We start from the raw sequence: 27966 nt of genomic DNA, 5'->3' as shown, positions 1-27966 counted from the left end.
ACGTTCTTAATAAAAGAAAGTTTAAGCAGCAGTGTATTTGAGGAAAAGGCAAGGAGATCTTTTCAGTATCATATGAAATAAAGTGTAAATCAAGAGTATAGAGGTCCAAAACACTAGAACTCGTGGACATCCAATGAAGTTGAATGTTAGAAGATTCAGAACAGATTTTTTAAAAAAGTACTTCTTCACATAGCACATAATTAAATGATGGAACTCGCTCCAACAGGAGGCAGTGATGGCAAGCACCTTGGATGGCTTTAAAAGAGGACTGGACATAGAGGAGGCAGCTATCAGTGGCTACTAGCCATGATGGCTATACTCTGCTTCCACAGTAATAATAATAATAATAATAATAATAATAATTTATTTATTTATACCCTGCCCATCTGGCTGGGTTTCGCCAGCCACTCTGGGCGGCTTCCAATAGAACACAAAAAACAGAATAAAATTTCAAACATTAAAAACTTCCCTAAACAGGGCTGCCTTCAGATGTCTGAAGGCAGTGTGCTTCTGAATACCAGTTGCTGGAAACCACAGGAGGGCAGAGTGCTAGTGCTATGGGGCTTTCCCTACTCCTGCCTCCATATTGTCTCTGGAGGCAGGCGGAGGGGAGATCATTCCATCTGGCAAGCAGAAATGTTTTTGCTGATGGAACAATCATAATAGCTTGAACTTTGAATTCCTCCTGAAGTGTGTTAACCTACTCTTTTCTTTTTAATCAGCACATGTTCGTGACTGCTTCTAATGATTGAACACAGAATGTATCTGTGGTGGGATAATGAGCTGCTTGTGCGTTGAAGCTGGATCCCTCAGAGCTCACTCAGTGTAGTGAAACCCTGCCTTGAGCGGAGCCCTTTAGCATGGCTCCGTCAGTCGCTGGTAGAATCTGACAGTGGGCGTTTGCGGAAACGTTTCCAACATAAAAGCTGTTTCACGGACATGCGCCGCCTGGATTCCCTGCGTGACAGTTTCCGGCGGGGGGTGGGGGTCCTTAAAGGCTGTTCTGATACCTCCACACTGTTCTCACTGGAAGTATCCCAGAGCCTTCCCTCCGACTCCCTTTCCTTTGGAGCTCCCGCACTCCCCCTACTGGTTCCCTCTTCTGCTGAAGAAGTGTCTCTCCTATTCTCCTGAAGCCTTCTCACCACCTGTCTTTCCGATGGCAGTTCCCTGACATCCACCTCCCCCCCAGGGCCCCCTTCACCCCCTCCCGCCTCTTCTCTTACTGGCGGCGAGGACGGAAATCCCTGGAAGGAACTCCCCTCATCCTCCGAGGATTCAAACACTTCTAACCACGGCCTTCCGCCTCTTTCCCCCTCTTCCTCTCCTTCGTCGGAATCTGTTTCCACCTCCACTCCCGACTCTGGGAACCCTTCAAACTCCCCTTCCTCATCTGTAGTCCCGAAGTGTTCCCTCCTAAACCTTGCCACTGGTTGTGGTTTCCTTGGGAAACGCCGATGAAACGTTTCTATTAAAATCTCGTCTTTGACTTCCTCTGCCGGTACCCATGTGTTTTCTGACTCTTCCTCCCCCTCCCATTCTACCAAGTATTCCACCTGATTCCCCTTCCACCTGGAATCAATGATCCCTGCCACATCCATGTTGCGTTCTCTCTCTTCTATGACGGGTGTCCGGGTGACCTCCCTCTCATGTTCCCCCCACTCACATCCCTCTCTGTATGGCGACAGTAATGACCTGTGAAATACTGGGTGCAATTTCATGTGACTGGGCAATCGGAGTTTGAATGCTACTGGGTTGACCTGCTGTATGACCTCAAAGGGTCCCAACCGTTTGGGTCTCAATTTCTTACACCCTCCCTTGAACGGCAGTCCTTGGGTGGATAGCCACACCCGGTTACCCACCCTTATGGTTTCGCCTTCCCTCCTATTTCTGTCTGCTTGCTTCTTATATTCTTCTTTGGCTTTCTCTAAGTTGAATTGGAGCTGACGGTGGATCGCTTCCATCTCTTCAACAAAATGTTCCGCTGCAGGTACACTCCACCTTCCCCCGCCCTCTCCTGGAAACGCCCGAGGATGACACCCATAATTGGCTAGAAAGGGACTCATCCCTGTGGACACGTTCTCCGCGTTGTTGTAGGCAAATTCTGCCAGAGGTAACCAGTCTACCCAATCAGTTTCTCTGTCCTTTACATAACACCTCAGATATTGTTGCAAAACCCCGTTTGCCCTTTCTGCTTGCCCATTTGTTTCTGGGTGCCTGGCGGTGGAAAAACTTACCTCCACATGCAACATGCTCATTAGTTTCCTCCAGAACCTAGAAGTAAATTGTTTTCCTCTGTCGCTCAAAACCCTCAAGGGGGCGCCATGCAACCTAAAAATGTGCTCCACAAACAACCTTGCGGTTTCTTCCGCTGTCACTGCATGTGAACAAGCTATAAAGTGGCACATCTTAGTTAGTAGATCTACCACCACCATGACCGCGGTTTTCCCTTTGGATCTCGGTAGATCGGTCATGAAGTCTATGGATACCATCTCCCATGGCCTTTCTGGGGTGGGTAAGGGTTCTAATAACCCTGCTGGCGCCAACCTCTCTCCCTTTGCTCTTTGGCACCTGTCGCATCCCCTGACATACTCCCGCACGTCTTCCCGCACCTTGGGCCACCAAAACTCCCTGGTAACCAACCACATGGTCTTGTGCTGCCCGAAGTGCCCCGCCGTGGGGCTGTCATGCAACTGTTTAAGCACCCGCCCTCTTAGTTCCCCACCTGGTATGTAGAGCGCCCCTTTGTAATATAGTTTTCCGTTCTTTTCCTCAAACCCCCCTGCGTTCTCACCTGTCTCCCTGAGTTCCCTAAGTTTCTCTTGGGCATATTCATCGTTTTCAATACCCTCTACCAGTTCTCTTTGCCCCACCAATGCCGCCCCACAAACCCAGTGGTCCTCTGAGATGATATGTCTTTCTTCCGCCCCTCCTTCCCCCTCCAAGTACTCAGGTTTTCTGGAGAGAGCGTCCGCCCTGACATTCTCAGCCCCTGGCACGTAGCGAATTTCAAAATTGAACTTGGAGAACTCTTGCGCCCATCTTACTTGTCTCTGGTTCAATACTCGGGCTGTTCTCCAGTATTCTAGATTTTTGTGGTCTGTCCGCACTTGAACCTTGTGTTGCGCCCCAATCAACAGGTGTCTCCATCTCTTGAACGCTTCGTGGACAGCGAGTAATTCTCTGTCGTACACTGTATAATTCCTCTCAGACTTGTTCAATTTCCTCGAGAAGAAGGCACACGGCCTCCATTCCGACGTATTCGCTCCTGGCTGCAGGAGCACGGCGCCCACCGCTCTGTCAGACGCGTCGGTTTCCACCCTCATCGGCTGCTGCAGATCCACGTGTAAGAGTTGTTCTTCCGAAGCAAACGCCCTCTTTAAACTTTCGAAAGCTCGCTGCGCTTCTTCCGTCCAGACAAATTTCTTCTTACTGCTGAGACAATCCGTGATGGGGGCTGTTAAATGGGCGAAGTTCTTGATGAACTTCCGATAGAAGTTTCCGAACCCCAAAAACCTCTGCACGTCTTTCTTAGTTTTCGGTGGCCTCCATTCCAGCACCGCTTGCACCTTGCTAGGATCCATGGCCAGCCCCTTGTCCGACAACCGGTACCCAAGGAATTCCACCTCCCTGGTGTGAAACTGACACTTCTCCAGTTTCACCCACAGCTGGTTTTCTTGCAGTTTGCTCAGTACTTCTCGTACATCTCGCACATGCTGCTCTTCATCCTCTGAGTACACCAGTACATCGTCCAAGAACGCAGCGCAGTTCTTGTACAGCAATGGTCCTAGTACGTGATTCATGAATGATTGAAATACTGCGGAACCTGCCTGGAGGCCGAAAGGCATAACGCAGTACTCAAATGCCCCCAAGGGGGTGAACATAGTGGTTTTCCACTCATCTCCCTTTCTCATACGTATCAGGTTATACGCCTCCCTCAGGTCCAGCTTGGTAAAAATCTTCCCTTTTCTCACCCGGGTCAGAATGTCATCGATTCTGGGCATAGGGAAGGTCACGGGTTCGGACACTGCGTTTAGGGCCCTGAAATCCACAATTAATCTCGGTTTGTCTGAGTTTTTTTTGTCTACAAAGAACACTGGGCTACCCCCCACCGCTCGTGACTCCCTGATGAACCCACGCTTGAGGTTTTTGTCAATAAACTCCCTTAGCTCCTGCATCTCTCTGTCAGACATTGCATACACCTTGCCCACTGGCAATTGCGCTCCTGGAAGTAAGTTGATTTGGCAGTCAAAGGGTCTGTGCGGGGGTAGTTTATCTGCTTCCCTTTCGCTGAAGACGTCGGCAAAATCTGCATATTGTCGTGGCACCCTACCTTGATCCATTGCTTCTATCTTTGCTAACGTGGCCTGAGTGCCTACTTGGCCCCCTTTTTCTGTGCAGTGTCCCATACAATGTGCTGACCCAAAGGAAACCACTCTCTGATGCCATCCCACAAGCGGATCATGCAGCGCTAGCCAGCTCATCCCCAAAATGATGGGCGCTCCTCCCAACGTGGCTATATTAAACGCTATCCGTTCCGTGTGTCTTGCCACCCTCATTGTCATGGGGACAGTCTGCTGGTCTACTTCTCCCCCCAACAGCGCCCTCCCATCAATCGTGGTCACCTGCAGGGGATTTTTTAAAGGAATGGTCTGTATCTGATGGGCGGCTGCAAACTCCTTACTCATAAAGTTGCAGGAGCTGCCTGAGTCTAATAACGCCTTCACTTTTAGTGGGTGTCCGTTTGCCAGCTCCAGCAATACCTCTATTACAAGAGCTGGTCTTGGGGGTTCTGGCGTGGGCACATTTACTGTTCCTTGGCCTGGCTGCTGTGCCCCGTCGGTGGCAGCCAGGTGTTGGCTTTTACTTGCTCCTTAGCTCCTTCTCCCTCCTCCCCAACAGCTCCCGCCATTCCTTGCCATTCCTTTCTTTGCGGGCAAACTCTGGCAAAATGACCTGGCTGTTGGCAGAGAAAACATTTCTTGGCGCCTTTTCCCTCCTTCTTCCGCCCTTCACTGGGGTTTGAAATTGCGCGCGCGCGCGCTGTTCCGATTTCCATCGGCTCTGCTGGCAGAGAAGGCTGCTCTGGCATCTCTGGAATGCGGAAATCCCTCCAACGCTCCCCTTTCCCTTCCCGCTTCTCCAAGGCTCTGGCCTCCTGGCGTGATCCTATGGCCAGCGCTGATTTAGTCAGATGGTCCATAGACTCCCCCCTGGGCCCCCGGGAAAGTTCGTCTTTCACTGCCGAAGATAGTCCTTCTTCGAACAGCATTTGTATCGGTTCCGCTGACAAATCCCATCCTAATTTATGGATCAACATGGTGAACTCAGTCCAGTACTCACGGACAGATCGGTTCCCTTGTTTACACGCCATTAACTGCCTGCGCGCCACTCCCTGCTCAATCTCGCTGGAAAACATCAGATCCATGGCGCGAAAAAACTTCCTTGTGTCCCTTAGGGCTTCATTATTGGCTGCCATTAGTGGCCTCACCCAATCTTTGGCCCCGCCTTCGAGATGCCCAATCACATAAGCAACCCTCGAATCCTCATCAGGAAAATCATCAAACTGCAGATTGAGGGCATATTGCATCTCTGTCCTGAAGGCTTGATAATTCCTGGGATCACCCCCAAACTTCTGCACCAGTCCTGGCACTTTCCTCGAGAGCTGGGCGGCTTTCCCCTTTTCTGCATCATGAGCCCTCCTCTCCTCCAGCCTCGCCGTTTGCAGAGCTAACTGTACCTCCAACATCCTGTACCTTTCTTCCAGGCTAGGACTGGCTGCAGCTGCTCCCCCATCTCCGGCTCCGGCTGGGTTGCTCATGATGCCTCTCTTTGCACAAGCTGCTTTCAGGGACTGTCAGATTGCTGTGGTGGGATAATGAGCTGCTTGTGCGTTGAAGCTGGATCCCTCAGAGCTCACTCAGTGTAGTGAAACCCTGCCTTGAGCGGAGCCCTTTAGCATGGCTCCGTCAGTCGCTGGTAGAATCTGACAGTGGGCGTTTGCGGAAACGTTTCCAACATAAAAGCTGTTTCACGGACATGCGCCGCCTGGATTCCCCGCGTGACAGTTTCCGGCGGGGGGTGGGGGTCCTTAAAGGCTGTTCTGATACCTCCACACTGTTCTCACTGGAAGTATCCCAGAGCCTTCCCTCCGACTCCCTTTCCTTTGGAGCTCCCGCACTCCCCCTACTGGTTCCCTCTTCTGCTGAAGAAGTGTCTCTCCTATTCTCCTGAAGCCTTCTCACCACCTGTCTTTCCGATGGCAGTTCCCTGACAGTATCTATGAACAGTCTTAAGAACCTTACTCAATCCGCCTACAGCAAACAGAAATCTGTAAAACTCCCTCCAAAGGAGGAGTAAAAACTGGAAACCAAAAATGCAACACTACTGCAGCTTTTTTTTTTTTTTAATACCTACTTTAATTCTCCCTAATAATTGCAGGGAAGTATATGGTAGCCTGTAATTCTCTGCAAAATTCATTTTTTGCTCAACATTTTTACACAGGATGCATAGTTAACTTACAGTGGTTTCTTGATGGTATCACTCTTCAGGTAAATCACTCCAAGTTTTAGACCTAGCGCAGACATTCATTGGGGCAGAGAAAAGCTGTGCCTGTACTGGAAAGAAACAAAATGAAGTATGAGTGAGTTATTTGTAAATGATCTGGAATCAGGGTAAACAGTTTGTAAATCATACTAAATTATTCTAGATACAAGTGAGTCATAACACTACTGGTAATAATTCTGGGATAGAAAAAGAAGTAGTCATTCTTCAGCCAATGCACAATTAACTTAAGGAATACATTACAAGAAGTGGTGACCAGCATTGGTTAGATAACCTTACAACAACTGGACATATTCATGGTATCCATAGCTATTTATCATGGTGGTGATATACTTCTGAATACCATAATGTGAGCAAACAAAAAAGGATGGGCATTCTTTAGATGCCTTGTTTGGAAATTTCTGAGGAACAATTGGCTGTTGGAGACGGACTGCTGGCCAAGATGAACTTTGCACTGAGATCCAGCAAAGTAATTCTCAGCTTTCTAAGCAGAGACATCACCTTGCCAACAAAGGTCCGTATAGTTAAAGCCATGGTTTTCCCAGTAGTGATGTACAGAAGTGAGAGCTGGACCATAAAGAAGGCTGATCGCCGAAGAATTGATGCTTTTGAATTATGGTGCTGGAGGAGACTCTTGAGAGTCCCATGGACTGCAAGAAGATCAAACACATCCATTGTGAAGGAAATTAGCCCTGAGTGCTCACTGGAAGGACAGATCATGAAGCTGAGGCTCCAGTACTTTGGCCACCTCATGAGAAGAGAAGACTCCCTGGAAAAGACCCTGATGTTGGGAAAGATTGAGGGCACAAGGAGAAGGGGACGACAGAGGACGCGATGGTTGGACAGTGTTCTCGAAGCCACAAACGTGAGTCTGACCAAACTGCGGGAGGCAGTGGAAGACAGGAATGCCTGGCGTGCTGTTGTCCATGGGGTCACGAAGAGTCGGACACGACTAAACGACTAAACAACAACAACAATTGGATTGTGCAGAATCCAAATATATCAAAGTTCTAATGCTCTTCCCTGTGCATTGAATATTAGCTTACGGAGGTTGGTGAGAATCTTGTTAGATTTGGATGTACAGTGCAGGCAAAACATAACAGAAACCGTGAATGCCTATCTTTTCCTTATTTACAAAGTCCATTTAGAAAGGTGCTGTCTTTGATCACAATGTAACAGAACCCATTAGGAAACTACTGAATCTGATAGAACATAGCAAGGCAACTAAACTCCCACTGACAATTATGTCCCTAGACATCCTCAAGGCTTTTGATTGCCTTGAATGGAAATACCTATTAGCAGTACTAACTAACATGAAAATTGGTCCCATCTTCTTACATACCCTCAAACAAATCTACTCCCATGCCTCAGCAAAATGCACGACTGACAGTATGGACTCTAATTCCATAGCAATCCAAAGAGGCACAAAACAAGAAAGCCCACTGTCTCCCTTACTATTCATTCTGGCTCTGGAACCTCTAGCAGTCCAAATCTGAGCAACCACAGACATCAAGGGAGTGGAAATAAAAGGCAGAACCTATAAATTAGGGCTCTTTGCAGACGACCTGATGGTCACACCAGACCCCATAAACACAGCAACCACCAAAGAACTCAACACATTTGCAATGGTATCGGGCCTACAAGTAAACTGTGCAAAATCTGAAGCTATGTGTTTCACCCCGCCATTCCAAAAAGAATTTGCCAACATCACTAAGATAAAACTGCCGCACCAAGTACAGATACCTAGGGGTACAAATAACCAGAAACCTCAACAAACTATATCTCCACAATTACAACCCCTTGTGGTGACAATCAACAAAGACTTGAGGACTTGGAACAACACCAACTTCACCCTTTCAGACAAAATAGCCATGATCAAAATGATCACCTCCCAAAATTAACCTACCTATTCTAAACCCTCCCAGTCTGGATTCCTGCAACCCAACTCTGCAAATGGCAGAAAAAATTACACTCGTTTATCTTCTCACACAAAAAAACAAGAATAAACCCCAAATACCTACACCTTGCCCCTTCACTACATTGCCGACCAAGTGTGCCACATAATCCCATACATTCTAGAAGACGAAACAAAACAATGGGTACACCTGGAGAGAGACATAATCGAAAATACCCCCACCATAGCATACCCATTCCTCCCAAACAAACTAAGGAAAATCCTCACAACACTAAACAGGTTCACACAGACCATGCTCATCACCCACTATTTCATCATGCAGCACAAAACTTCCAGATAAAAACCTGGCAAGCCCAAAGGCTTATATCATCTAGCAGGCTTCTACAAAAATAACAAACCCACATCAACACAAGAAATACAAGACAAACTAGGGGACACCCAAATGCCCTGGCTAACACACCACCAATTACACGCCTTCTTAAACAATCCAGTAGTAAAAACAGCAGCATCTAGGCCCTTGACAACCTTTGGAAACCTCCTCCTAACAACAAAGGGACACGGCAAAGAGATGGGTATCTACAATATACAAAATACTGTTCCAAAATCCCACAGAACCCCTTGACATAATCAAAAAACAATGGGAGGATGACAGAACTCATCCTGAAACTCACTTACAGATGGTACTTAACACCATAGGAACTAGCACTGATACATCAGGAGCCTCACCAAAATGCTGGAGAAGATGCACCTCCACAGCCACATACCTCCACATGTGGTTGGAATGTCCCAAAACCAACTCTTCTAGACATCAGTCGTACAAGAAATAAGCAAAATAACTAAACAAGTATTAGAAGTCACCCCAGAACTGGCCCTACTGAACATCTTCCAAAATAATAATGCCCACTCACATTATAAAGAGCTCATAACCCATCTACTCTCAGCAGCCAGAAACATCATAGCCAGACACTGGAGAGACCTGTCAGGGGTAAACATGGACCAACGGTATCAAATAAATAATAATAATAATAATAATAATAATAATAATAATAATAATAATAAATAATAATAATAAATTTATACCCCACCCATCTGACTGGGTCTCCCCAGCCACTCTGGGCGGCTTCCATCCGAATATCAAAAACAATACAGCGTAGGGTTTTTCTAGCCTTACTAGAAAAACTAACCAATAAACTGAAACTGATATGGGGACAAATAATATAAAATAAAAGAAGAAGATGCCTTCACCCTGATATGGTTCCCCTTTATCATATACATAGCCCAACAAGACAACAACAAGAATCCGCTGACAGCATATGAATCAATATGGCTAACCTGACCTAAAAACCCACCCTCTCATGCACTCACACACATAAACAAATCTCACTATAGCCAACCAAAGGCAACCTACCACACCCTAGGTCACCCCCAACCTCTCTCACCACCAAGGAAATATAACAAGTGAATAGAAAGAAAACCCACACGTGACGCTGACACAAAACCCCACACATACACTAAGCAGAAAAATAGAAGCTTTGTCACCCCACTTTATCCTATGCCCTCCCCTCCCCCTTCCCCCTCTTTTCTTCCCAAGCTACTACTGCATTCAACACTAATGTCTCACAACAAATGTAACTGATCTGTAGAAAACACAACTTGAAAAAAGAGACAATGCACGTATTTTTGTAAACTAAGAGATCTTTAATAAATTTTATTTTAAAAAGAAAAAAGAAAGGCAAAGCATGCTACAGAAAGAAATAAAGCTCCCAAACTCAGAAATATAGGAAGCTGACTTATGCTTTGTCCATCTAGTGCAGTATTGTCTACTCTGACTTGCAGTAGCTCTGCAGAATCTCTGCAGAAGTCTTTAACATTGCCTACTATATTATTATTTTAATTGGAGATGCCAGGGATTGAACCTGTTCTAGTTACCTTCCATACCATGAATGAGTTAAGAAGAGCCTGACACCAAAGAACTCTTGCCTTTACACAGAAGTGAAAACATGTGCAGATATTCTTGTATAAATTTTGAATCTCTTATCAACGAGGCATACAATCATTCATGTGTGGTTCCAGCAAGGATAACTGCTAAAAATACAATAATAATTTTTCTACTTTTCATAATAGATGTTCTCTTTTATATAGCACTGAGGTCCTTGAAGATGAAGTTTTATATGCTCATATTTTCATATGCAGTGTTGGCTTGCAAAGGGAATAAAGTCAGCAAAAACATTTTGGTATTTTATAAAGGCAATGCTGATTAATGGCCTTTCTACTTAACTCCTCATACTAATGCTTTGATTCTCCTCTTTCCCCCTTTCATAAATTGGATTGTGACCCTTCATCACTTGTTGACCTCCTTTCCTGAGCTGCTCATTAATCAGCACCTCTTCTCTGATATGGTCTGTCATATCCTATTACTTACAATGCACATAAGCAGAAGGTACACCTACCCTGCACCTCACACTGTACACGCTGGAAAGTATCTAAATTTAGTCTCTTTCAGAGTTCTCTTTCCTGCAGATATAAATTCTAACAAATCAGCATATCACCAATGCTTCCTTCCCACCTCTGATATTTATTTACTGAAAGAACATCTCTGTGAGATATCTACTGAAAGAAAATATCTATTCGAACTTTCCAGTGCTTTTTAAACAAATGAGTTGAAGTTATCCCTCACCTTGTCTGATTGGCAGTCAAGAGAAAAGGACGTTTGAAATTTCCTATTCTCAGTGGTTATGGCTGGGTGTGGCAGTCTTTATTATTGGGATAGCACCTTCTATTAGAAACATGCAATCAAGTGCTATCTCTTCATTCCCAAACCAATCCTGGAAAAGACTGTCATATCCTACAAAAATGGAACTCCTAACACAGAATCTAAAGAAAACAGCAGAAGACGTCATATGCCATCAGGGGTGCCATATCCTAGGGGCCAAGCCCTTCAACCCATATTATTGGGGAGAGGGTGCCCCCCATATTCAAAGTGGGAGGAGTTTCAATGGCTGGCTTCTCCTCCTGCTGCTGCCATGGGGGGAAGGAGTGGGGAAGTAGTCCCTGGCTGGGGAAATGCACAAAAGGAATAAATCCAAAGGGCAGAAGCAATCATGCTACAGATTCAGTAAGTACCTTCTGCAGAACTCTTCTGCTGAATGCTGCACCCACAAAAGCAAATATATTAATAGGAACCTGTTAACTAACAGCTAAGAGGTGTATTTGCAAACTGATTCAATTGACAGAGAGCTTCTATAGCAGGTGGGGAACCTGTAATCCTTCAGATGTTGTTGAAGTACAGCTTGCATCAGCCTTAGCAAGCATGGCCAATGGCCAGATAAGCTGGGAGCTCTATCTGCCCGTCACTTCCCTCTACAGTACATGCAAAAACTGTCTTCTTGACCACGGGACTCATTATTGGTCTTGGCTGCTCAATCCATCAGAGCCTGTTTTTACATGCAGGGAAAGTCCCTAACTCACCGATGGTTTGAGATGTATTGGCTACCCTCACCTGGTACAGCCAGCCAGTCACAGGGGTTCTAGAGGTGCAGCCACTGTTGCATGCTGACAGCTTCTAGGAGCCACAGGTGAAAGCTTAGTGCAGGGTGAAGACCAAAGGTGTATAAGCTACCCCAGAAGGAACATGACGTGCCCCCTAACAGAAATACTAATCCTTCCCTAACGCCCCAAGGTGGGGCAGATTGAGTTCATCAACCTAGGACAGTAGCCCATCTAGGAGAAGGAAAACTCTGATCCTAAACCTCTGCTTAGATTAGCTCTCTGAAAACGAGTGGAAACCAATTTTGAGAAAAACAAGAAAATGTAATGCCATAAAAAGCTGCTGTATGCTTCTGCTATTACCTAACTCAGATTTGTGACCCTGTACTGGATTATGCGGGAAGGTAAACGGCGTTCCGTGTGCTGCGCTGGCTCGCCAGATGCAGCTTGTCACGCTGGCCATGTGACCCGGAAGTGTCTGCGGACAGCGCTGGCTCCCGGCCTATAGAGTGAGATGAGCGCACAACCCTAGAGTCTGGCAAGACTGGCCTGTACGGGCAGGGGTACCTTTACCTTTACCTTTTTACTGGATTATGAGAAACCAGTGCTCTAAAATATTAGCTGCTATTTTCTTTTCATTGGTATACTAGTCCCCTATATCTGGACTATGGTGTTTTGCAAACTGTGCTTGGTGCCATAGCCAACTGTATTTGGATGGAAATTGCACCTAGAATAATCCAATGACTCAGTTATGTTCCTTGCACAGAGAAGACATTTTTGTGGTGGTGGACAAGCACAACAAACCTGCAACAATGAATGCAGAATTTCTAATTTGGAAATCATTAAATTAAACAGGTAGCATAGGAGTGAGGAAACTACTGAAGTTTGCCAGAAGTGGAACCAAGCATTTTGTCTACCATAAAGACTATAGAATACTACTAAAGACCAAACAATTATTTCTCAATGAGCAGTAATTTCCAGGTGGACCATTCAAATTGGATTGGAGGCTGCCACAGTTTGCTAAGGGATGGGGCAGATTCCTGGAGGCTCTGCAAAAAAAGTAAAAGAAAAACATTTTTCTTCTTTTCCCAAGGGCAATCTTCTATTGAAATCTGGAAATGCAGTGAATGTTTATACAGTAAAAGTCTACATCGTGTTCCCATTGTTTGTCACACAGTCTCTCTTACTTATCTGTAACTAGTTCTCTGTTGCATTTTCATCTGACACCCTATAAAATTTCACTTTGCTCAAGTTGTAGTTCTTGCTCAACCAACTGCAGCTCAAATTTGGCACTGAGATACGTAAGCTTTCTACTCTGTCATGATGAAATGAATTTTCAGTTCCTAGAGGTCAAACAAGGACAAGGGACAGAGTATTTATTCAGAAGCTTCTGGAAAATTGTTTTTCTATTCCCTAAAAAATTGATTTTGAAGGACTGTACTAGCTAGCTCAGAAAGTTACGGATCTTTACCTTTTATATTCCCAATTTCAGTAACAGTGTCCTTTACATGGCTAGCCCTCATCAGCACTGGAGGGTTAGCATTAGGCATAGTCTACCTATGGATCTGAATTTAAAAGCTCACTTGGAATAATCAGTAGCCCAGTAAACTGTGCTCTGAGAGCTCCGAGGACTGTAGTCCAATAGTATTAGCTGCCTAACAATTCCTAGAGTTCAAGGCATTTAGATGGAAAGGAGCAACAACGTTTCCTTTACAATGCACGTCACAGATTGACCTCAATAAGCCACAATAGCTCTTTTGAGTGACTAACCTTACTTAGCTGCAAAACAGTTGTGCTAGCGCAAGGATTAGCACTAGCGCAACAGGATCCCAACCCGTCTCCTCCCCAAATTTGCTTCAAAACAGATTTAGAGAGTGCATGGGAGAGGGGGAGAACATTCCATTGCACAAGGAGAAATCTCTGTTGACCTTAGTGCTAAGTTGCATACAACCCTATACTTCTGTTGATGCAATCTAGAATTGCATTATACTTTTTAGCTACCACACCACACTGCTGACTCATGATCCTTGTTGCAGGTACTGTTACCAAGCAAGGTGTCACCCATCCTGTGTCTGGGCATTTGATTCTCCCTACCTAAATGCAATGCGGGACGCAGGTGGCGCTGTGGGTTAAAGCCTCAGCGCCTAGGACTTGCCGATCGAAAGGTCGGCGGTTCGAATCCCTGCGGCGGGGTGCGCTCCCGCTGCTCGGTCCCAGCGCCTGCCAACCTAGCAGTTCGAAAGCACCTCCGGGTGCAAGTAGATAAATAGGGACCGCTTACCAGCGGGAAGGTAAACGGCGTTTCCGTGTGCGGCTCTGGCTCGCCAGAGCAGCGATGTCACGCTGGCCACGTGATCCGGAAGTGTCTCCGGACAGCGCTGGCCCCTGGCCTCTTAAGTGAGATGGGCGCACAACCCCAGAGTCTGTCAAGACTGGCCCGTACGGGCAGGGGTACCTTTACCTTTACCTTTACCTAAATGCAACACTTGACATTATCTCGGTTGAGAATCATTTCTAGTACTGGCCAGGTTCTCCATTCTGTTAAGACCATCTTGAGTTTCAGTTTCTGTATTCTAAGCCCCCACATAATTTGGTGCGATCTGCAAATTTTATGAGCACCCCCTTCATTCCCTTTATTTCATTTTTATTGATTTGTATGTAGACAAATATAAATGAAAGTAAAATACAACCAAACCAAATATAAAATAACCAAACACCTCCCTGAGCATTAATCACTTCCTGTTTTCTATCAACATGCCTCACAGGTAGTATACACTGAAGAAAAAGAAGATCGACAAGGAGCAAATTACAAAGTGAAAGAGTTATGAATTCCACAGCCTCACATACAGGACATACTCGAAGCACTTTTTCATTTGTGTAACTAATAAAGTTAAATCAATCCCTGACAAATCTTGGGACTTTTTATGCCCTCTAAGGACATGGCATTCTAGCCATTAATAAATATGTTAAAGAGCACCCAAGGCAGAATCTCATGATACTCCACATCACTTCTCTCCAGTTCGATAAGTATGGTATGGTTAATCAACCATCCACAAATCTATGTAACAGTACTGTAATGTTTTCTAGGGGTTGCTCGTGCGCAACCTGGCTGGGTGCAAACACCTGGCTGGGCTGCCAAAGTAAACCTTATCTGTCCGGACCGCCACTCACCCGTGGCTGACTCAGTCGCTGGCAGAATCCGTGAGTGGGCGTTTCTTAAACTTCTTCCAGCAAAGAAGCTCTTTGACGCCCAGTCTCCTCCTACTGTCTCTGCGTGGGAGCCTTCTGTGCAGAGAGGGCGTGGGCAACGGAGGACCCCTACTCTCCTCGCTGGTCCCAGGCAAGGAATCATGGGACTGCCTCGCCACTTCAGCCTCCTGCCCCCCTCTCCACTGGTGCTACGCTGATTTCCTTCCCCAGATGATGGGCTGCTTCTCTCGATCCCTGGACGCTCTCTATGATCCCTCTGGCTTTTGCTCTCTCCCTCCAGCACTGATGGCAGTTCCCTGACATCCACCCCCTCCTCAGGACCCCCCTCATCCCTGGCGCGATCTTCCGATACATCCTCCTCTCTCTCTTTGACCGACGATGTGGGGAATCCCCTGAAAGAACTGTCATTATTGTCTGAGGATTCAAAACCAGCCTCCCATCCCCTTGGATCTCTTCCAGCTGTTTGAACCTCCCAGTCTGATTCTTCTCCCTCGGACACCTCCCCTCCCTCCTCTTCGGAGGCAGGAAAACCCACAAAGTCCCCTTCGTTGTCAGTGGGCCCAAATTCTTCCTCCCAGAATCTAGCTAATGGTTTAGGCTTATCCGGGAACAAACCATGAAACTCTTCCACCAGATACCCATCTGTGATTGATTCAGCAGGGACCCAAGTGTTTTCAGACCTGGGTTCTCCCTCCCAGGCTACCAAGTACTCTACCTGGTGACCTCGCCACCTCGAATCGAGTATTTCCGTAGCTTTGTTACAGTGTTCCCTCTCCTCTACCCGCGGGTGGGTGGGAACACCTCCCTCCCTTCCCGGGAATTCCTGCCCCTCCCTGTGATGGGAAAGCAGGGACCTATGGAACACCGGATGTATCTTCATGCTGTCAGGCAACTTGAGTTTAAATGCTCCTGGGTTAACCTGCTGTATAACCTCAAAGGGCCCCAGTCGCCTAGGCTGCAACTTTTTGCACCCTCCTTTTAGGGGCAACCCTTGGGACGACAACCACACCCGGTCCCCTACTCGTATGGCCTCCCCTTCCCGACGGTGCCTGTCTGCCTGCCTCTTGTAAACTTCCTTGGCCCTTTCCAAGTTCAGCCTGAGTTGCTGGTGTAAAGCCTCCATTTCCTCAGCAAATTGCTCAGCCGCAGGTACACTCCATCCTTCCTCCCCCCGTCTTGGGAAGGCCCTGGGGTGACACCCGTAATTGGGCATAAAAGGGCTTATTTCCGTGGACATGTGTTCAGCGTTATTGTACGCAAATTCAGCCAATGCTAGTTTCTCTACCCAATTGTTCTGCCTCTCGCTGACATAGCAGCGTAGGTACTGCTGGAGTATTCTGTTCACTCTTTCGGCCTGTCCGCTGGTTTCTGAGTGCCTCGCCGTCGAGAAGCTCACCTTGACCTGCAGCAAGCTCATGAGTTTCCACCAGAACCAGGAGGTAAATTGTCTTCCATGATCAGAGATCACCCTCAATGGGGTTCCATGCAGTCTAAAAATGTGGTCCACAAACAGCCTGGCTGTCTCCTCTGCCGACACCGCATGCGAGCAAGCTACGAAATGGCATATTTTAGTCAGCAGATCGACCACTACCATGACCGCTGTCTTTCCCCTTGACTTGGGCAGGTCTGTCAGAAAATCAATGGACACCACCTCCCAGAGCCTCTCCGGGGTTGGTAAGGGTTCCAGCAACCCTGCAGGGGCGGTCCTTTCCCCCTTTGCCCTCTGGCACTGGTTGCACCCTCGTACATATTCTCGTACGTCTTCCCTTACCTTTGGCCACCAGAACTGCCTGGTGACTAGTAGCATGGTCTTGTGTTGTCCAAAGTGCCCAGCTGTTGGGCTGTCATGGAGCTGCCTAAGTATCTTGCCCCTCAATGTCTCTCCTGGTACATACAGCGCCCCCTTGTACTACAGTAGCCCTTCCTTTTCCTCAAACCCCCCATTGTCTTCCTTTCCACCTCTGAGCTCCCTGATTTTGGTCTGGGCAAACTCATCGTCTCTGGTGAGCCCTGCCTCTCTCGTCTCCTTACCAACACTCCCCCACACACCCACTGGTCCTCGGGGAACACGTGCCTGGCCTCCGGAGGCCCTTCTCCCTCCATGTATTCTGGTTTCCTGGAGAGTGCATCCGCCCTAACATTTTCCCCTCCCGGCACGTATTGTATCTCGAAGAAAAACTTGGCGAACTCCTGGGCCCATCTAATCTGTCTCTGGTTAAGCACTTGCGCGGTCCGCCAGTATTCCAAGTTCTTGTGGTCAGTTCGGACCTGGATCTTGTGCCGTGCCCCTATCAAAAGGTGTCTCCATTGTCGAAATGCTGCGTAAATCGCAAGCAGTTCTCGGTCATACACCGTGTAGTTTTGCTCCGACTTGTTCAGCTTCCTAGAGAAAAAGGCACACGGCCTCCAGTTTTCCTTGGACCTGGGTTGCAATAGTACTGCTCCAATCGCGCGGTCGGATGCGTCTGTCTCCAGCCTCATGGGCTTCTCCGGGTCCACGTGCAGGAGCTGCTCTTCCGAGGCGAACGCCTTCTTCAATTTTTCAAAGGATTGCTGCGCATCCTCTGTCCATGCGAACTTCTTTTTGCTACTAAGACAATCCATTATGGGTGCAGCCAAGTGAGCGAAGTTCTTTATGAACTTCCTGTAGAAGTTGCTGAAGCCTAGGAACCTCTGCATATCCTTTCTGTTTTGGGGGGCCTTCCATTCCAGCACTGCCTTCACCTTGCCTGGGTCCATAGCCAGTCCTTTGTCTGACAACCTGTACCCCAGGAACTTGACCTCCCTGGCGTGGAATTGGCATTTTTCCAGCTTGACCCACAACTGATGCTTCTTCAATCTCTGTAGCACCTCCCTGATGTCTCTGACGTGTTGCGCTTCATTCTCTGAGTAAATTAAAATGTCATCCAAAAAGGCCACACAATTCTTGTACAGCAGGGGCCCCAACACATGGTGCATGAAGGATTGAAAGCAGGCGGATCCTGATTGTAATCCAAATGGCATGACTAAATACTCAAAAGCCCCCAGGTGGGTGAACATGGTCATTTTCCATTCGTCCCCCTCCCTTATTCTAATTAGATTGTATGCCCCCCTTAGGTCCAGCTTGGTAAAAATCTTCCCCTGCCTCACACGTGTCAGAATATTGTCAATTCTGGGCATTGGGAAAGTCATGGGTTCTGACACCAAATTCAAACGGCAGTAATCCACCACCAATCTGGTCTCATTGGTTGATTTTTTGTCCACAAAGAACACTGGACTCCCCCCCCCACCGCTTTAGATTCCCTTATAAAACCCATCTTCAAGTTCTTGTCAATAAACTGCCTCAACTCCTGCATCTCCCAGTCGGACATGGCGTACAGCTTACCCACCGGTAACTGGGCCCCCGGAAGCAGGTTGATTTGGCAGTCATATGGTCTGTGGGGGGGCAGTCTGTCAGCCTCTCTCTCGCTGAAGACCTCCTTTAAATCTGCATATTGCGATGGCATCCGCCCTTTCTCCTCCAGGGCCACCCCAGCCACCCTAGCCACAGTCATTTTGGTTCCTTTCCTCCCAGGCAGTGTTCTAAGCAGTAAGCTGACCCAAAGGTGAGCGACCGCTGATGCCATGACACCACTGGGTCATGTGGTGCCAGCCAGCTCATTCCCAGTATTATTGGGGGTCCCGCCAGCGTGGCCACGTGAAAGGCAATTGTTTCCGTGTGCCTGGAAACACTCATCCGCATTGGCGGTGTCTGGTGTGTCACTCCCCCCTCCCCAGTAGCTCCCTGCCATTAATGGTGGTCACCTGCAAGGGGAAATCTAGTGGCAACAGGTGGAGTTGGTGCGCCAGAGCGAAGTCTCTGCTGAAGAAGTTACACGAGGACCCAGAATCCAGCAGCCCATTCACCTTGACTGGGTGCCAATTTGGGAGTTCTAGAACCACTTCAATGGCTATGGCTGCCTTGGGAGGGTCAGGCTGGGGCACTTCTACTGGTCGCTGGCCTGGCTGCTGCCCCTGCTGGTCGGCAGCCAGGCTTTCTCGTTTCCCTGCACCGGACCCTTCTCCTCCTCTTCGTCATGGCCTGCTGTCCCCATCATGCCTTGCCAAGCCTTTCGTTGGGGACAGACCTTCGCAAAATGTCCTGGCCGCTGACAGAGGAAACACTTCTTGGTAGTTTTCCACTCCTTCCCCTCCTTTTTCCTGACCTCACTGACGTTTGAAACTTCGCGCGCACGCGCGCTCCATCGATTTCCATTGGCTCTGCCGCCTGGGAAGGCTCCCTCGGCATTTCAGGAATGCGGTTGCCATGGAAATGCTCCCCCCTTATCTCGAGCCCGTGCTTCCTGGCGTACGCCAATTGCAAGCACAGTCTTTGTGAGCTCATCCATTGACCGCGGGCGGGGCAACTCGTCTTTCACTTCGGGATTCAAACCTGCCTCAAACAGCGTTTGCACGGGTTCAGAATCTAGGTCCCACCTGAGCTTGTGCACTAACATCGCAAAACGCGACCAGTAGCTTCTGACGGACAGGCTTCCCTGCTTGCACCCCAGCAGCTCCCTCCGGGTCACACTTTGCTCCACCTCGCTGGAGAACATCGCGTCCACTGCCTGATAATTTTTTTTAAGGTCTTTTAATGCATCATTCCCCATCGCCATCAAGAGTCTGATCCATTCCCGCACCCCATACGGGAGATGTCCAATAATGTACGCCACCCTCTCCATGTATCAGGAAAGTCATTCTTTTGTAATTCCAAAGCATATTGAATTTCCGTTCGGAAAGCATTGTAGTCCTGGGGCTTCCCTCCAAACTTATTTACCAGCCCAGGGACCTTCCTCCCTATCGGGGTGGCTCTGACCTGCGCATCCTGAGCCTGCCTCTCCTCCAGCCACGCTGACAGCGTAGCGACATGTGCCTCTAGGTCTCGATTCCTCTCGACCAGACCTCGCACCATGGCTTCTTGCCCTGTCTCTCCGGCTGGTCCTGTCTGGCTCATCATGCTGCCTTCCCCGGGCTGCACACAAGCAACGTCAGGGACTCACGGATTGCTGTAATGTTTTCTAGGGGTTGCTCGGGCGCAAGCAGGCAACTATCTCCCTGGCTGGTTGCAAACACCTGGCTGGGCTGCCAAAGTAAACCTTATCTGTCCGGACTGCCACTCACCCGTGGCTGACTCAGTCGCTGGCAGAATCCGTGAGTGGGCGTTTCTTAAACTTCTTCCAGCAAAGAAGCTCTTTGACGCCCAGTCTCCTCCTACTGTCTCTGCGTGGGAGCCTTCTGCGCAGAGAGGGCGTGGGCAACAGAGGACCCCTACTCTCCTCGCTGGTCCCAGGCAAGGAATCATGGGACCGCCTCGCCACTTCAGCCTCCTGCCCCCCCTCCACTGGTGCTATGCTGATTTCCTTCCCCAGAAGATGGGCTGCTTCTCTCGATCCCTGGACGCTCTCTATGATCCCTCTGGCTTTTGCTCTCTCCCTCCGGCACTGATGACAAGTACTATCATTAAGTCCACATTTTATCAGCTTGCTGATAAGAAGATCATGGGGAAAACATGCCAAATGTCTTGCTAAAATCTAGATATACTGCATCTATGTCACTCTAGAAGGCTAGTAATTGTATAAAAATTGAAGGGATAAGGTTGGTCTGCCACGAGTTGTTCTTGAGAAGCCTATGCTGGCTCTTTGTGATCAAAGTGTTCTGCTCCCCCCCCCAAAAAAAAACCCTCACAAATTTGCTGCTTAATTATCTGTCCTGGAACCTTTCCAAGTATGGATGTCAAGCTGACCAGTGCATAGTTGCCTGGATCCTCTTCCCCATTCCCTTTTAAAAGTTGGGGACATTTGTCTGCCTTGAATCTTGTGGCACTTCACTCATTTTCCAAAAAAAGAAAGAAAAGAAAACTATGACAGATAATCTGAGATCACATCTCCAAGTTCCTTTAATACCCTATGATGCAATCTGTTATTAATGTTACTAAGGCATTTCCAATAGCTGGGTGAGCATTCATTTATAAATGTAGGTGAAGGGGTGAAAAGCCAGAGGAATCAGACCTTGCAGGAAGGAAGGCAGACGTAATCCAAGTGCATATCAAACCGGAGAAGGATTAGGGCCATAACACCAAGGATGAAAGGGTCAGGCAGGATCAGAGGCCAGGTCCAAAGATGAAACAGCACATGACTTGAGATTCCTAGATAGCAATAGGCACTGAAGTGGCATGTTTCCAACTGTTAGTAAACAAGGCCAGTTAGACTAAGCAATAGGCTTGGAAGAAAAGAATTCATAAGAGCATGATATGCTCTTTACTTGAGATCTTGAGAAAGCTCATCATTCAGAGGGTTTGGTTGATCAGAGAAGGGTTCTAGTTTAAGACTCAATCTTCCTGTTTGTCCTCCTTGCAGGAAAATATGACCCAACTAATGACTAGGTAATGGTTCTTTACTTCTTAAAAAAAAAAGATTATTCACACTTCAGATTAGCTGAAAAGTTCTAAGTCACCCTCTGGCTGAGCAGGCAGACAATAGATTGCAGTCCCTGTTGGCTGATCCATGTGTGGTCCATGTGCAGCTGCTTTAATACAGAGAGAGCACTTTGGTAAAGTGTCCCAAGGGCAGAGAATGAAACTTCTTCATGCAGAAATAGCACAAATTCCACAAAGAGCTGCTGCTACTAGAAGGAGAGTTGCCACCACCTAAAATCACCAAAGATTGTGAAAATGAGGAGAAATTGGCTGTGTCACAACAATGTATCCATCCAATCCATTGCTTTGGCTAGTTATGACAAATGAGTTTTAGGAACATTTCATTGCCAAGGAACCCTGTCAAAATATTGGTGATTTTTCCAAATCTGTTCAAAATCACAGATATGTCAACTGAAGCATGAGAAGAGGACATTATTTTTCAAGAAGCAGAAAACAACAACAAAAACAACATTAGAAGAAAATGACGGGTCTATTTTCTGAAAACTAGTTCAATTTACTGATACTTTGCTGCTATCTCAATTTCAACAGCATCTTAGGGCCAAACTACACATTATGTTATTCACGCTTTTTAAAACGTGTGCTATTTTAATTGTAAAGGGAAAACAACTATGGGGCCCCCATCTAGAACATGCTTCAAATCTGGATTGGGACCCCAGGCCCATTTCCTCCTCCAACAACAACACAAGATCCCCATGTCTGCTATTTGCTCCTAAAGATGCTGCTTGTAGCATCTGCACTTTGGGGGAAAGTAGCAGCCAGGGAAGCAGTTTTGGTGGGAACCGTGCGGGGCCCTGATTTGGATCAGGAGCACATTCCAATTTAGTGCTTCACATGCCTACTTTTCCAATGAAACTTGCCAGCTTTAGCGTATGCACCCCCCCAATGTAACTTGGCCCTTAGCTCCAGTATTCAGCAAATAGTTTGCAAACTATTTGCTACTACTGAACTATATGAACAACCTCCCTGCTGGGTGCTCCTGGTTATTTATGACTATTCCTCAACATAACTTGCAGAGATAATATGTCAAGCAGTCAATACAAAATTCCTTCATATAATGCTGCTTTCTGCATATTCTCTGTTACATAGAGATTATCTTCACTGCATAAGAGATGGATGAAAATTATGAGCAGATTATTTTGAAGTACTCCAGGTGTTTCACCCAGAGAATGTACAAAATAATTGTGACATATGCACAGTTCTCAAGACCTACTGACCTATTAACCAGAAGATGTGCATACTGCCCATGATTATACAAAATAAAGTTGAGATATGCACATTCCTCAAAGCCTCTTGGGGATTATACACACACACACCAGGAAATTTGCACAATTTCCTCTTCCTGGAGAAATTATCAGTTGTTATTCACATTATTGTGAATTGGATTGTTGTTCACAATCCAACTTATATTACATCAACATATATATATATGCAAACTTTATGCAAAATTACATTCTTGTATGCCTAGCAAACCTTCTCTTTATTCTCAGGATCCACAGTTAGGAGTGAAGAAGAACCTGTTGCTTCACATCACACAACTTTTCGTTCCCAAACCATCAGACCGGGATGGCCCACCCATGAGGCAAGGTGAAGTGACCATCACAGGCGGCAGATCCCAATGTAGATCTTTATATCGGGTTAGGTGCAAATTCACTTGTTGTGTAGATCTAACAGGTCACTCTAATCTAAACCTCACATTTCAACCAAGTTAATTACAGGGAAATATTCAGGGGTACTGACTAGAAAAACTCACTGCTCTAGAAGTTATAAACAAACTACTTTATTGTGAAGGATTTTCAAAGCTACTCCAGATATGAACAGCTGTTAGCAAAAGTATGTAAAATATACTAACTATAGAAGAGTTACTTGTTATTCTGACTACAGTCTCTCACCACAGCACTAACTGAAAATACACAGTTGGTAATATAAGAAAAGCCTGCTGGATCAGGCCATTGGCCCATGTGGCCCAGGATCCTGTTCTTACAGTGGCCACAGTGTCTTTGGGAATCTCACAAGGAGATGTACACAACAGCCCTATCCCCTCCTACGCTTTCCAACAACTGGTGTTCAGAAACATATTGCCTCCAACGGTGGAGATCTGTCAAACTCACGAGTAGAGTAGACCCACTGAAAACCATGTGTCTACTCTAAGTATGTATTAGTTGGGTATCACCCAGCATTTATAATTCTGCTTCAGCCTCACTTTTTGTAACAAAGGACTAATGTTAAAAGAACTGACTTCAATCTATAGCTGCAGCTCCTGCAGACAGAATCTCTCCAACAGAAAGCCAGTGAGAGATGCATCATTTTATTGAGTTTTGAAGACTTCAAGAGATCCAGAATTAGAAGTAATCTCCAGTCTCAATAACCCGAGAGCTCTACATGAGAGGCAGAAGGTATCAGGAGAATGGCTGTACTCCGCTGACATTGATTTCTCCAGACTTTTGTCTGTGTTTCATTTGGAGGTGGTTACTGTTACAAGTAGCATGAATAATGTCTCTGTTAAAAACAGAGCTTCAGTTGTCTTACATACCCCCTGGTAACTGAACATCTAATAATAGCAAGACATTTTCAGGTACAAAATCTGCCTTCCTCCCAGACATACATACTGTATATGCTGTCTCATATGACTTTCAGTGCCTCACCGAAGAAAGTAATGGTAACATTTTTATAGCTCTGCCTTACACTCCGCAGAAGCAAAGGATAAGACTATATACTATCATATTTTGAGCTATGGGGAATTTTTTAAAAGAAGATGAACAAGAAGACTGGTTAGTCACTTGCTACACAAAGGTCTCCAAGTTACTTAACTAATGCTACCTTCACATTGTCAAATTGTTTTCCATTCCTATGCATTGAATATGTCAAGCCCATGAATACAGCGGCACTTACCCACAAGTAAGATTTACCTTTGAGCAAACATACACGGTACTGCACACTCTAAATTAATGCAGAACTCTTGAGGACATGACAGTTCTTTTTTGAGTTGATTTCATATACAATATGCTGCTTTTCAAACAAAGTTGAGCTGAAAGGAGTTCACACCTGTAACACAGCATTTTTTTTTTGGTTCAAATTGTTTCTCTTATATACTAATAGGTACATTCTTTTTCACAGAGCCGGAAGTCTTTTATTGAATAATATTATGGGTGCTGTGATGGGATGATGAGCTGCTTGTGCGTAAAGCTTAGTACCTCAGAGTTTGCTCAACTTAGCAAGGCTCTGTTTTTAGCGGAGCCCTTAAGCATGGCTCCCTCAGTCGCTGGCAGAATCCGACAGTGGGCGTTTACGGAATCTACTCCAGCATAAAAGCTCCTTGACGGAAACGCGTCGTCTAGATTCTCGGCGCGACAGTTTCCGGCGAGGAGTGGGTGTACCTATGGGAGGACCTGAGACTTCTCCGCTGTTATCGCTGGAAGACTCCCTGAGCCATTCCTTCGTCTCTCTCTCTCTCTCTCCCTGATCCCCCACTCTCCCCCTGCTGCTGCCTTCCGCCGCTGCTGAGTCTCTCCTGACTTCTGAGAGCCCCTCCACCTCCTGTCTTTCCGATGGCAGTTCCCTGACAGGTGCACATAGCTCTTTTGTTTATTTACTGCCGGTGGCGCTGTGGTCTAAACCACTGAGCCTAGGGCTTACCGATCAGAAGGTCGCCGGTTCGAATCCCCGCGACGGAGTGAGCTCCCATTGCTCGGTCCCTGCTCCTGCCAACCTAGCAGTTTGAAAGCATGTCAAAGTGCAGGTAGATTAAGAGGTACCGCTCCGGCGGGAAGGTGAATGGCGTTTCCATGCACTGCTCTGGTTCTCCAGAGGTGGCTTAGTCATGCTGGCGACATGACCCAGAAGCTGTGGTCATAATATTGAATAATATTATGGGTGCACATAGCTCTTTTGTTTATTTACTGCCGGTGGCGCTGTGGTCTAAACCACTGAGCCTAGGGCTTACCGATCAGAAGGTCGCCGGTTCGAATCCCTGCGACGGAGTGAGCTCCTATTGCTCGGTTCCTGCTCCTGCCAACCTAGCAGTTTGAAAGCATGTCGAAGTGCAGGTAGATAAAGAGGTACCGCTCCGGCGGGAAGGTGAATGGCGTTTCCATGCACTGCTCTGGTTCTCCAGAGGTGGCTTAGTCATGCTGGCGACATGACCCAGAAGCTGTACGCCAGCTCCCTCAGCAAATAAAGTGAGATGAGCGCCGCAACCCCAGAGTCATCCGCGCCTAGACCTAATGGTCAGGGGTCCCTTTACCTTTATAGTCCCAATACCTAAAATCCCAGAACCAGAAAGAGATAGCATGGAGACAGGGACACAGACATCCTTTCCTCTTTTCTGCATACAATTATTCTGTTCCAATTACTTTTTTTTCCCAAACCCTCAAATATAGCTTCCCTATCATATGAAAAAGGAAATGCCATCCTGTTCTAAACATGTGTTCTTAGATGTGGGGAAATTTTAATGAGGCCCACAGCTTTCTCCATGGCAGCATTCTAATTAATTACATTAGATAGTTGCGTGGCAGGAGGTACCCCGGCTCTGCACTACAACATATGTAGTGTAATCTTTAATTCAGCCCCAACCTAGGATCCTCTATTTCTTGTTTCAGTTGCGAGTTCTGCAAATAGTCTTGAAAGCTGCACGGCAATAAGTCAAAACAAAACTTTGGACGAAAGTTTGCAAAGCCGACTGAACTGACTTCAAGTAGGCAAGAAACATCACTGCATCTGGAAAACGAAACTTGCAACTTATTCCACTTTACCATCTGGTGTCAAGAACATATTCTACTTGGGAGTTGCATAAGTCACAAAAATAAGTACACAATTTCCCGTACTATGTTTTCCACCACTTGAAATGACGCACTGCAAAGTAAACCAGATAAATATGCACAACTGTGCCTCACTCCAGACGACAACATGTATTATATAACAGCAATTTTTGACACAAAGATTCTTAACTTAAAAGATCATGACACAAAGTTTACCCAGGGGTAAATACTCTCTGTGTTTGACACTTGGGAGCAAGTGCTTTGGATAGCTCTGTCTCAGTTCTAACATTCACCAACCACAAGAGAGGGAAAGAGACAGAGAGAAGAAAAGAAAAGAAAAGATAATGAAAACAGTATGACTGGTATATAATATATATACAGCAGTAATTTTAACTGAGTTGGATGTGAGCCCAATTGCTTCAAGAAACTGCTATTAATTGTTTAAAAATCTAGGTGAAATAAGGAGGCCTTGTTTGTGCCAGCCTTGTTAACCTAGTAATATGTGCCTAAACTGATCCATGGACTGGTATAGAAGAAGAGTAAACTTGCCACAACCGAACCAAACCAGTGCACATAAATATTAAATAATTAAGCCACGTATGTCCATCTCCCTCCTAACTAATTCACCAGATTATGTGATAAAGCAATGTGAGAAATATACAACAAAAATTAAGTGTTGGGGACTATACTTATATTTTGGAAGTAGTGTAAAGGAATTGCATATTTTGCTTTTTCTGATGAGCCATTGCAATAACAATACTTTTCTTAAAGGAAAGGTAGTGGAACAAACTGAGGAATTTTTGAACAAATGCACCTATGTTGACATACCTAGCTACAGGAATGCACAGAAAAGCAAAGCAAACACAAAAAGAAACATATGAAATGAATAGAATTGATATAGTCACATGTGAAGATAAGCCTTTAGGCATCAAATAATATTTCCAGATCAGATTAGAAAGAAATGTAAGGACTTTTACACACTTGAGGATTAAATTGATTTAAATTTGAACCAAGCAAATATAAAACCTACATTGGCTAGGAATGTACATTAAATTATTTTCTGCATTTTACCCCACAGTAACAACATTCACACATGTCATTTTAATACCAAATGTGAAAAATAGATATTTTCACATACAGTGAGTTCGTCATAAAATGACAGAATTCTATATTTAGAGAACAGACACACTATGGCACCAATAGTTATGAAGTAACACGGGCTCATATCTGAGATCAAAAAACGCCTCACACACCGTTTACTGAACTTTCCCTCAGAAAATGCTGAACTTTTCATTTAGTTCAAATGGCCAACCAATGGCCAATTTCCATCTGACCACCTAGTGTCATGGTTCCATACGACCTGTACCTTGCTCTGAGATGGCAAAGCATTTGTCATATTGTTAAGCAAGAGTACATACTCAGGACAACATAGCACAGATTAACACAAACTTGGCAACGCTCTCTTGCTTTGTATACTTAAAACGTGAATAACCCTTGGCGAGTCCCGAAAAAGTAAAAGTAGACTGCACAAAACTGAAGTCAGTGCAACCCTTTTCTAATATACATTATTTTGAAATCTCCTA

General features: G+C 46.2%; 1 protein-coding gene and 1 long non-coding RNA gene across 15 annotated transcripts in view; one reads left to right on the top strand and one right to left on the bottom strand.

Moving 5' to 3' along the window:
* The window catches only part of ZBTB20 (zinc finger and BTB domain containing 20), a 504516-nt gene that overhangs the window by 63007 nt on the left and 413543 nt on the right, over positions 1–27966 (bottom strand). For 12 of the 14 annotated variants that reach the window (XM_079973673.1, XM_079973666.1, XM_079973665.1 and 9 more), the window contains one exon: positions 6523–6617. In XM_079973673.1, coding sequence (XP_079829799.1) covers positions 6523–6587 — 65 coding nt within the window. In that variant the 5' untranslated portion in view covers positions 6588–6617. The remainder of the gene's footprint in view (positions 1–6522; positions 6618–27966) is intronic. The other 2 variants (XM_079973667.1, XM_079973668.1) reach the window with 1 other exon arrangement.
* The window catches only part of LOC307215228, a 55143-nt gene that overhangs the window by 785 nt on the left and 26392 nt on the right, over positions 1–27966 (top strand). The gene's annotated exons all lie outside the window — the stretch shown is intronic.

The sequence above is a fragment of the Podarcis cretensis genome, assembly GCF_951804945.1.
Source record: "Podarcis cretensis genome assembly, chromosome: 4".
Taxonomy (NCBI): domain Eukaryota; kingdom Metazoa; phylum Chordata; class Lepidosauria; order Squamata; family Lacertidae; genus Podarcis; species Podarcis cretensis.
Note: the sequence above shows the minus strand (reverse complement) of the source record. Positions and strands in the feature narration are given on the sequence as shown.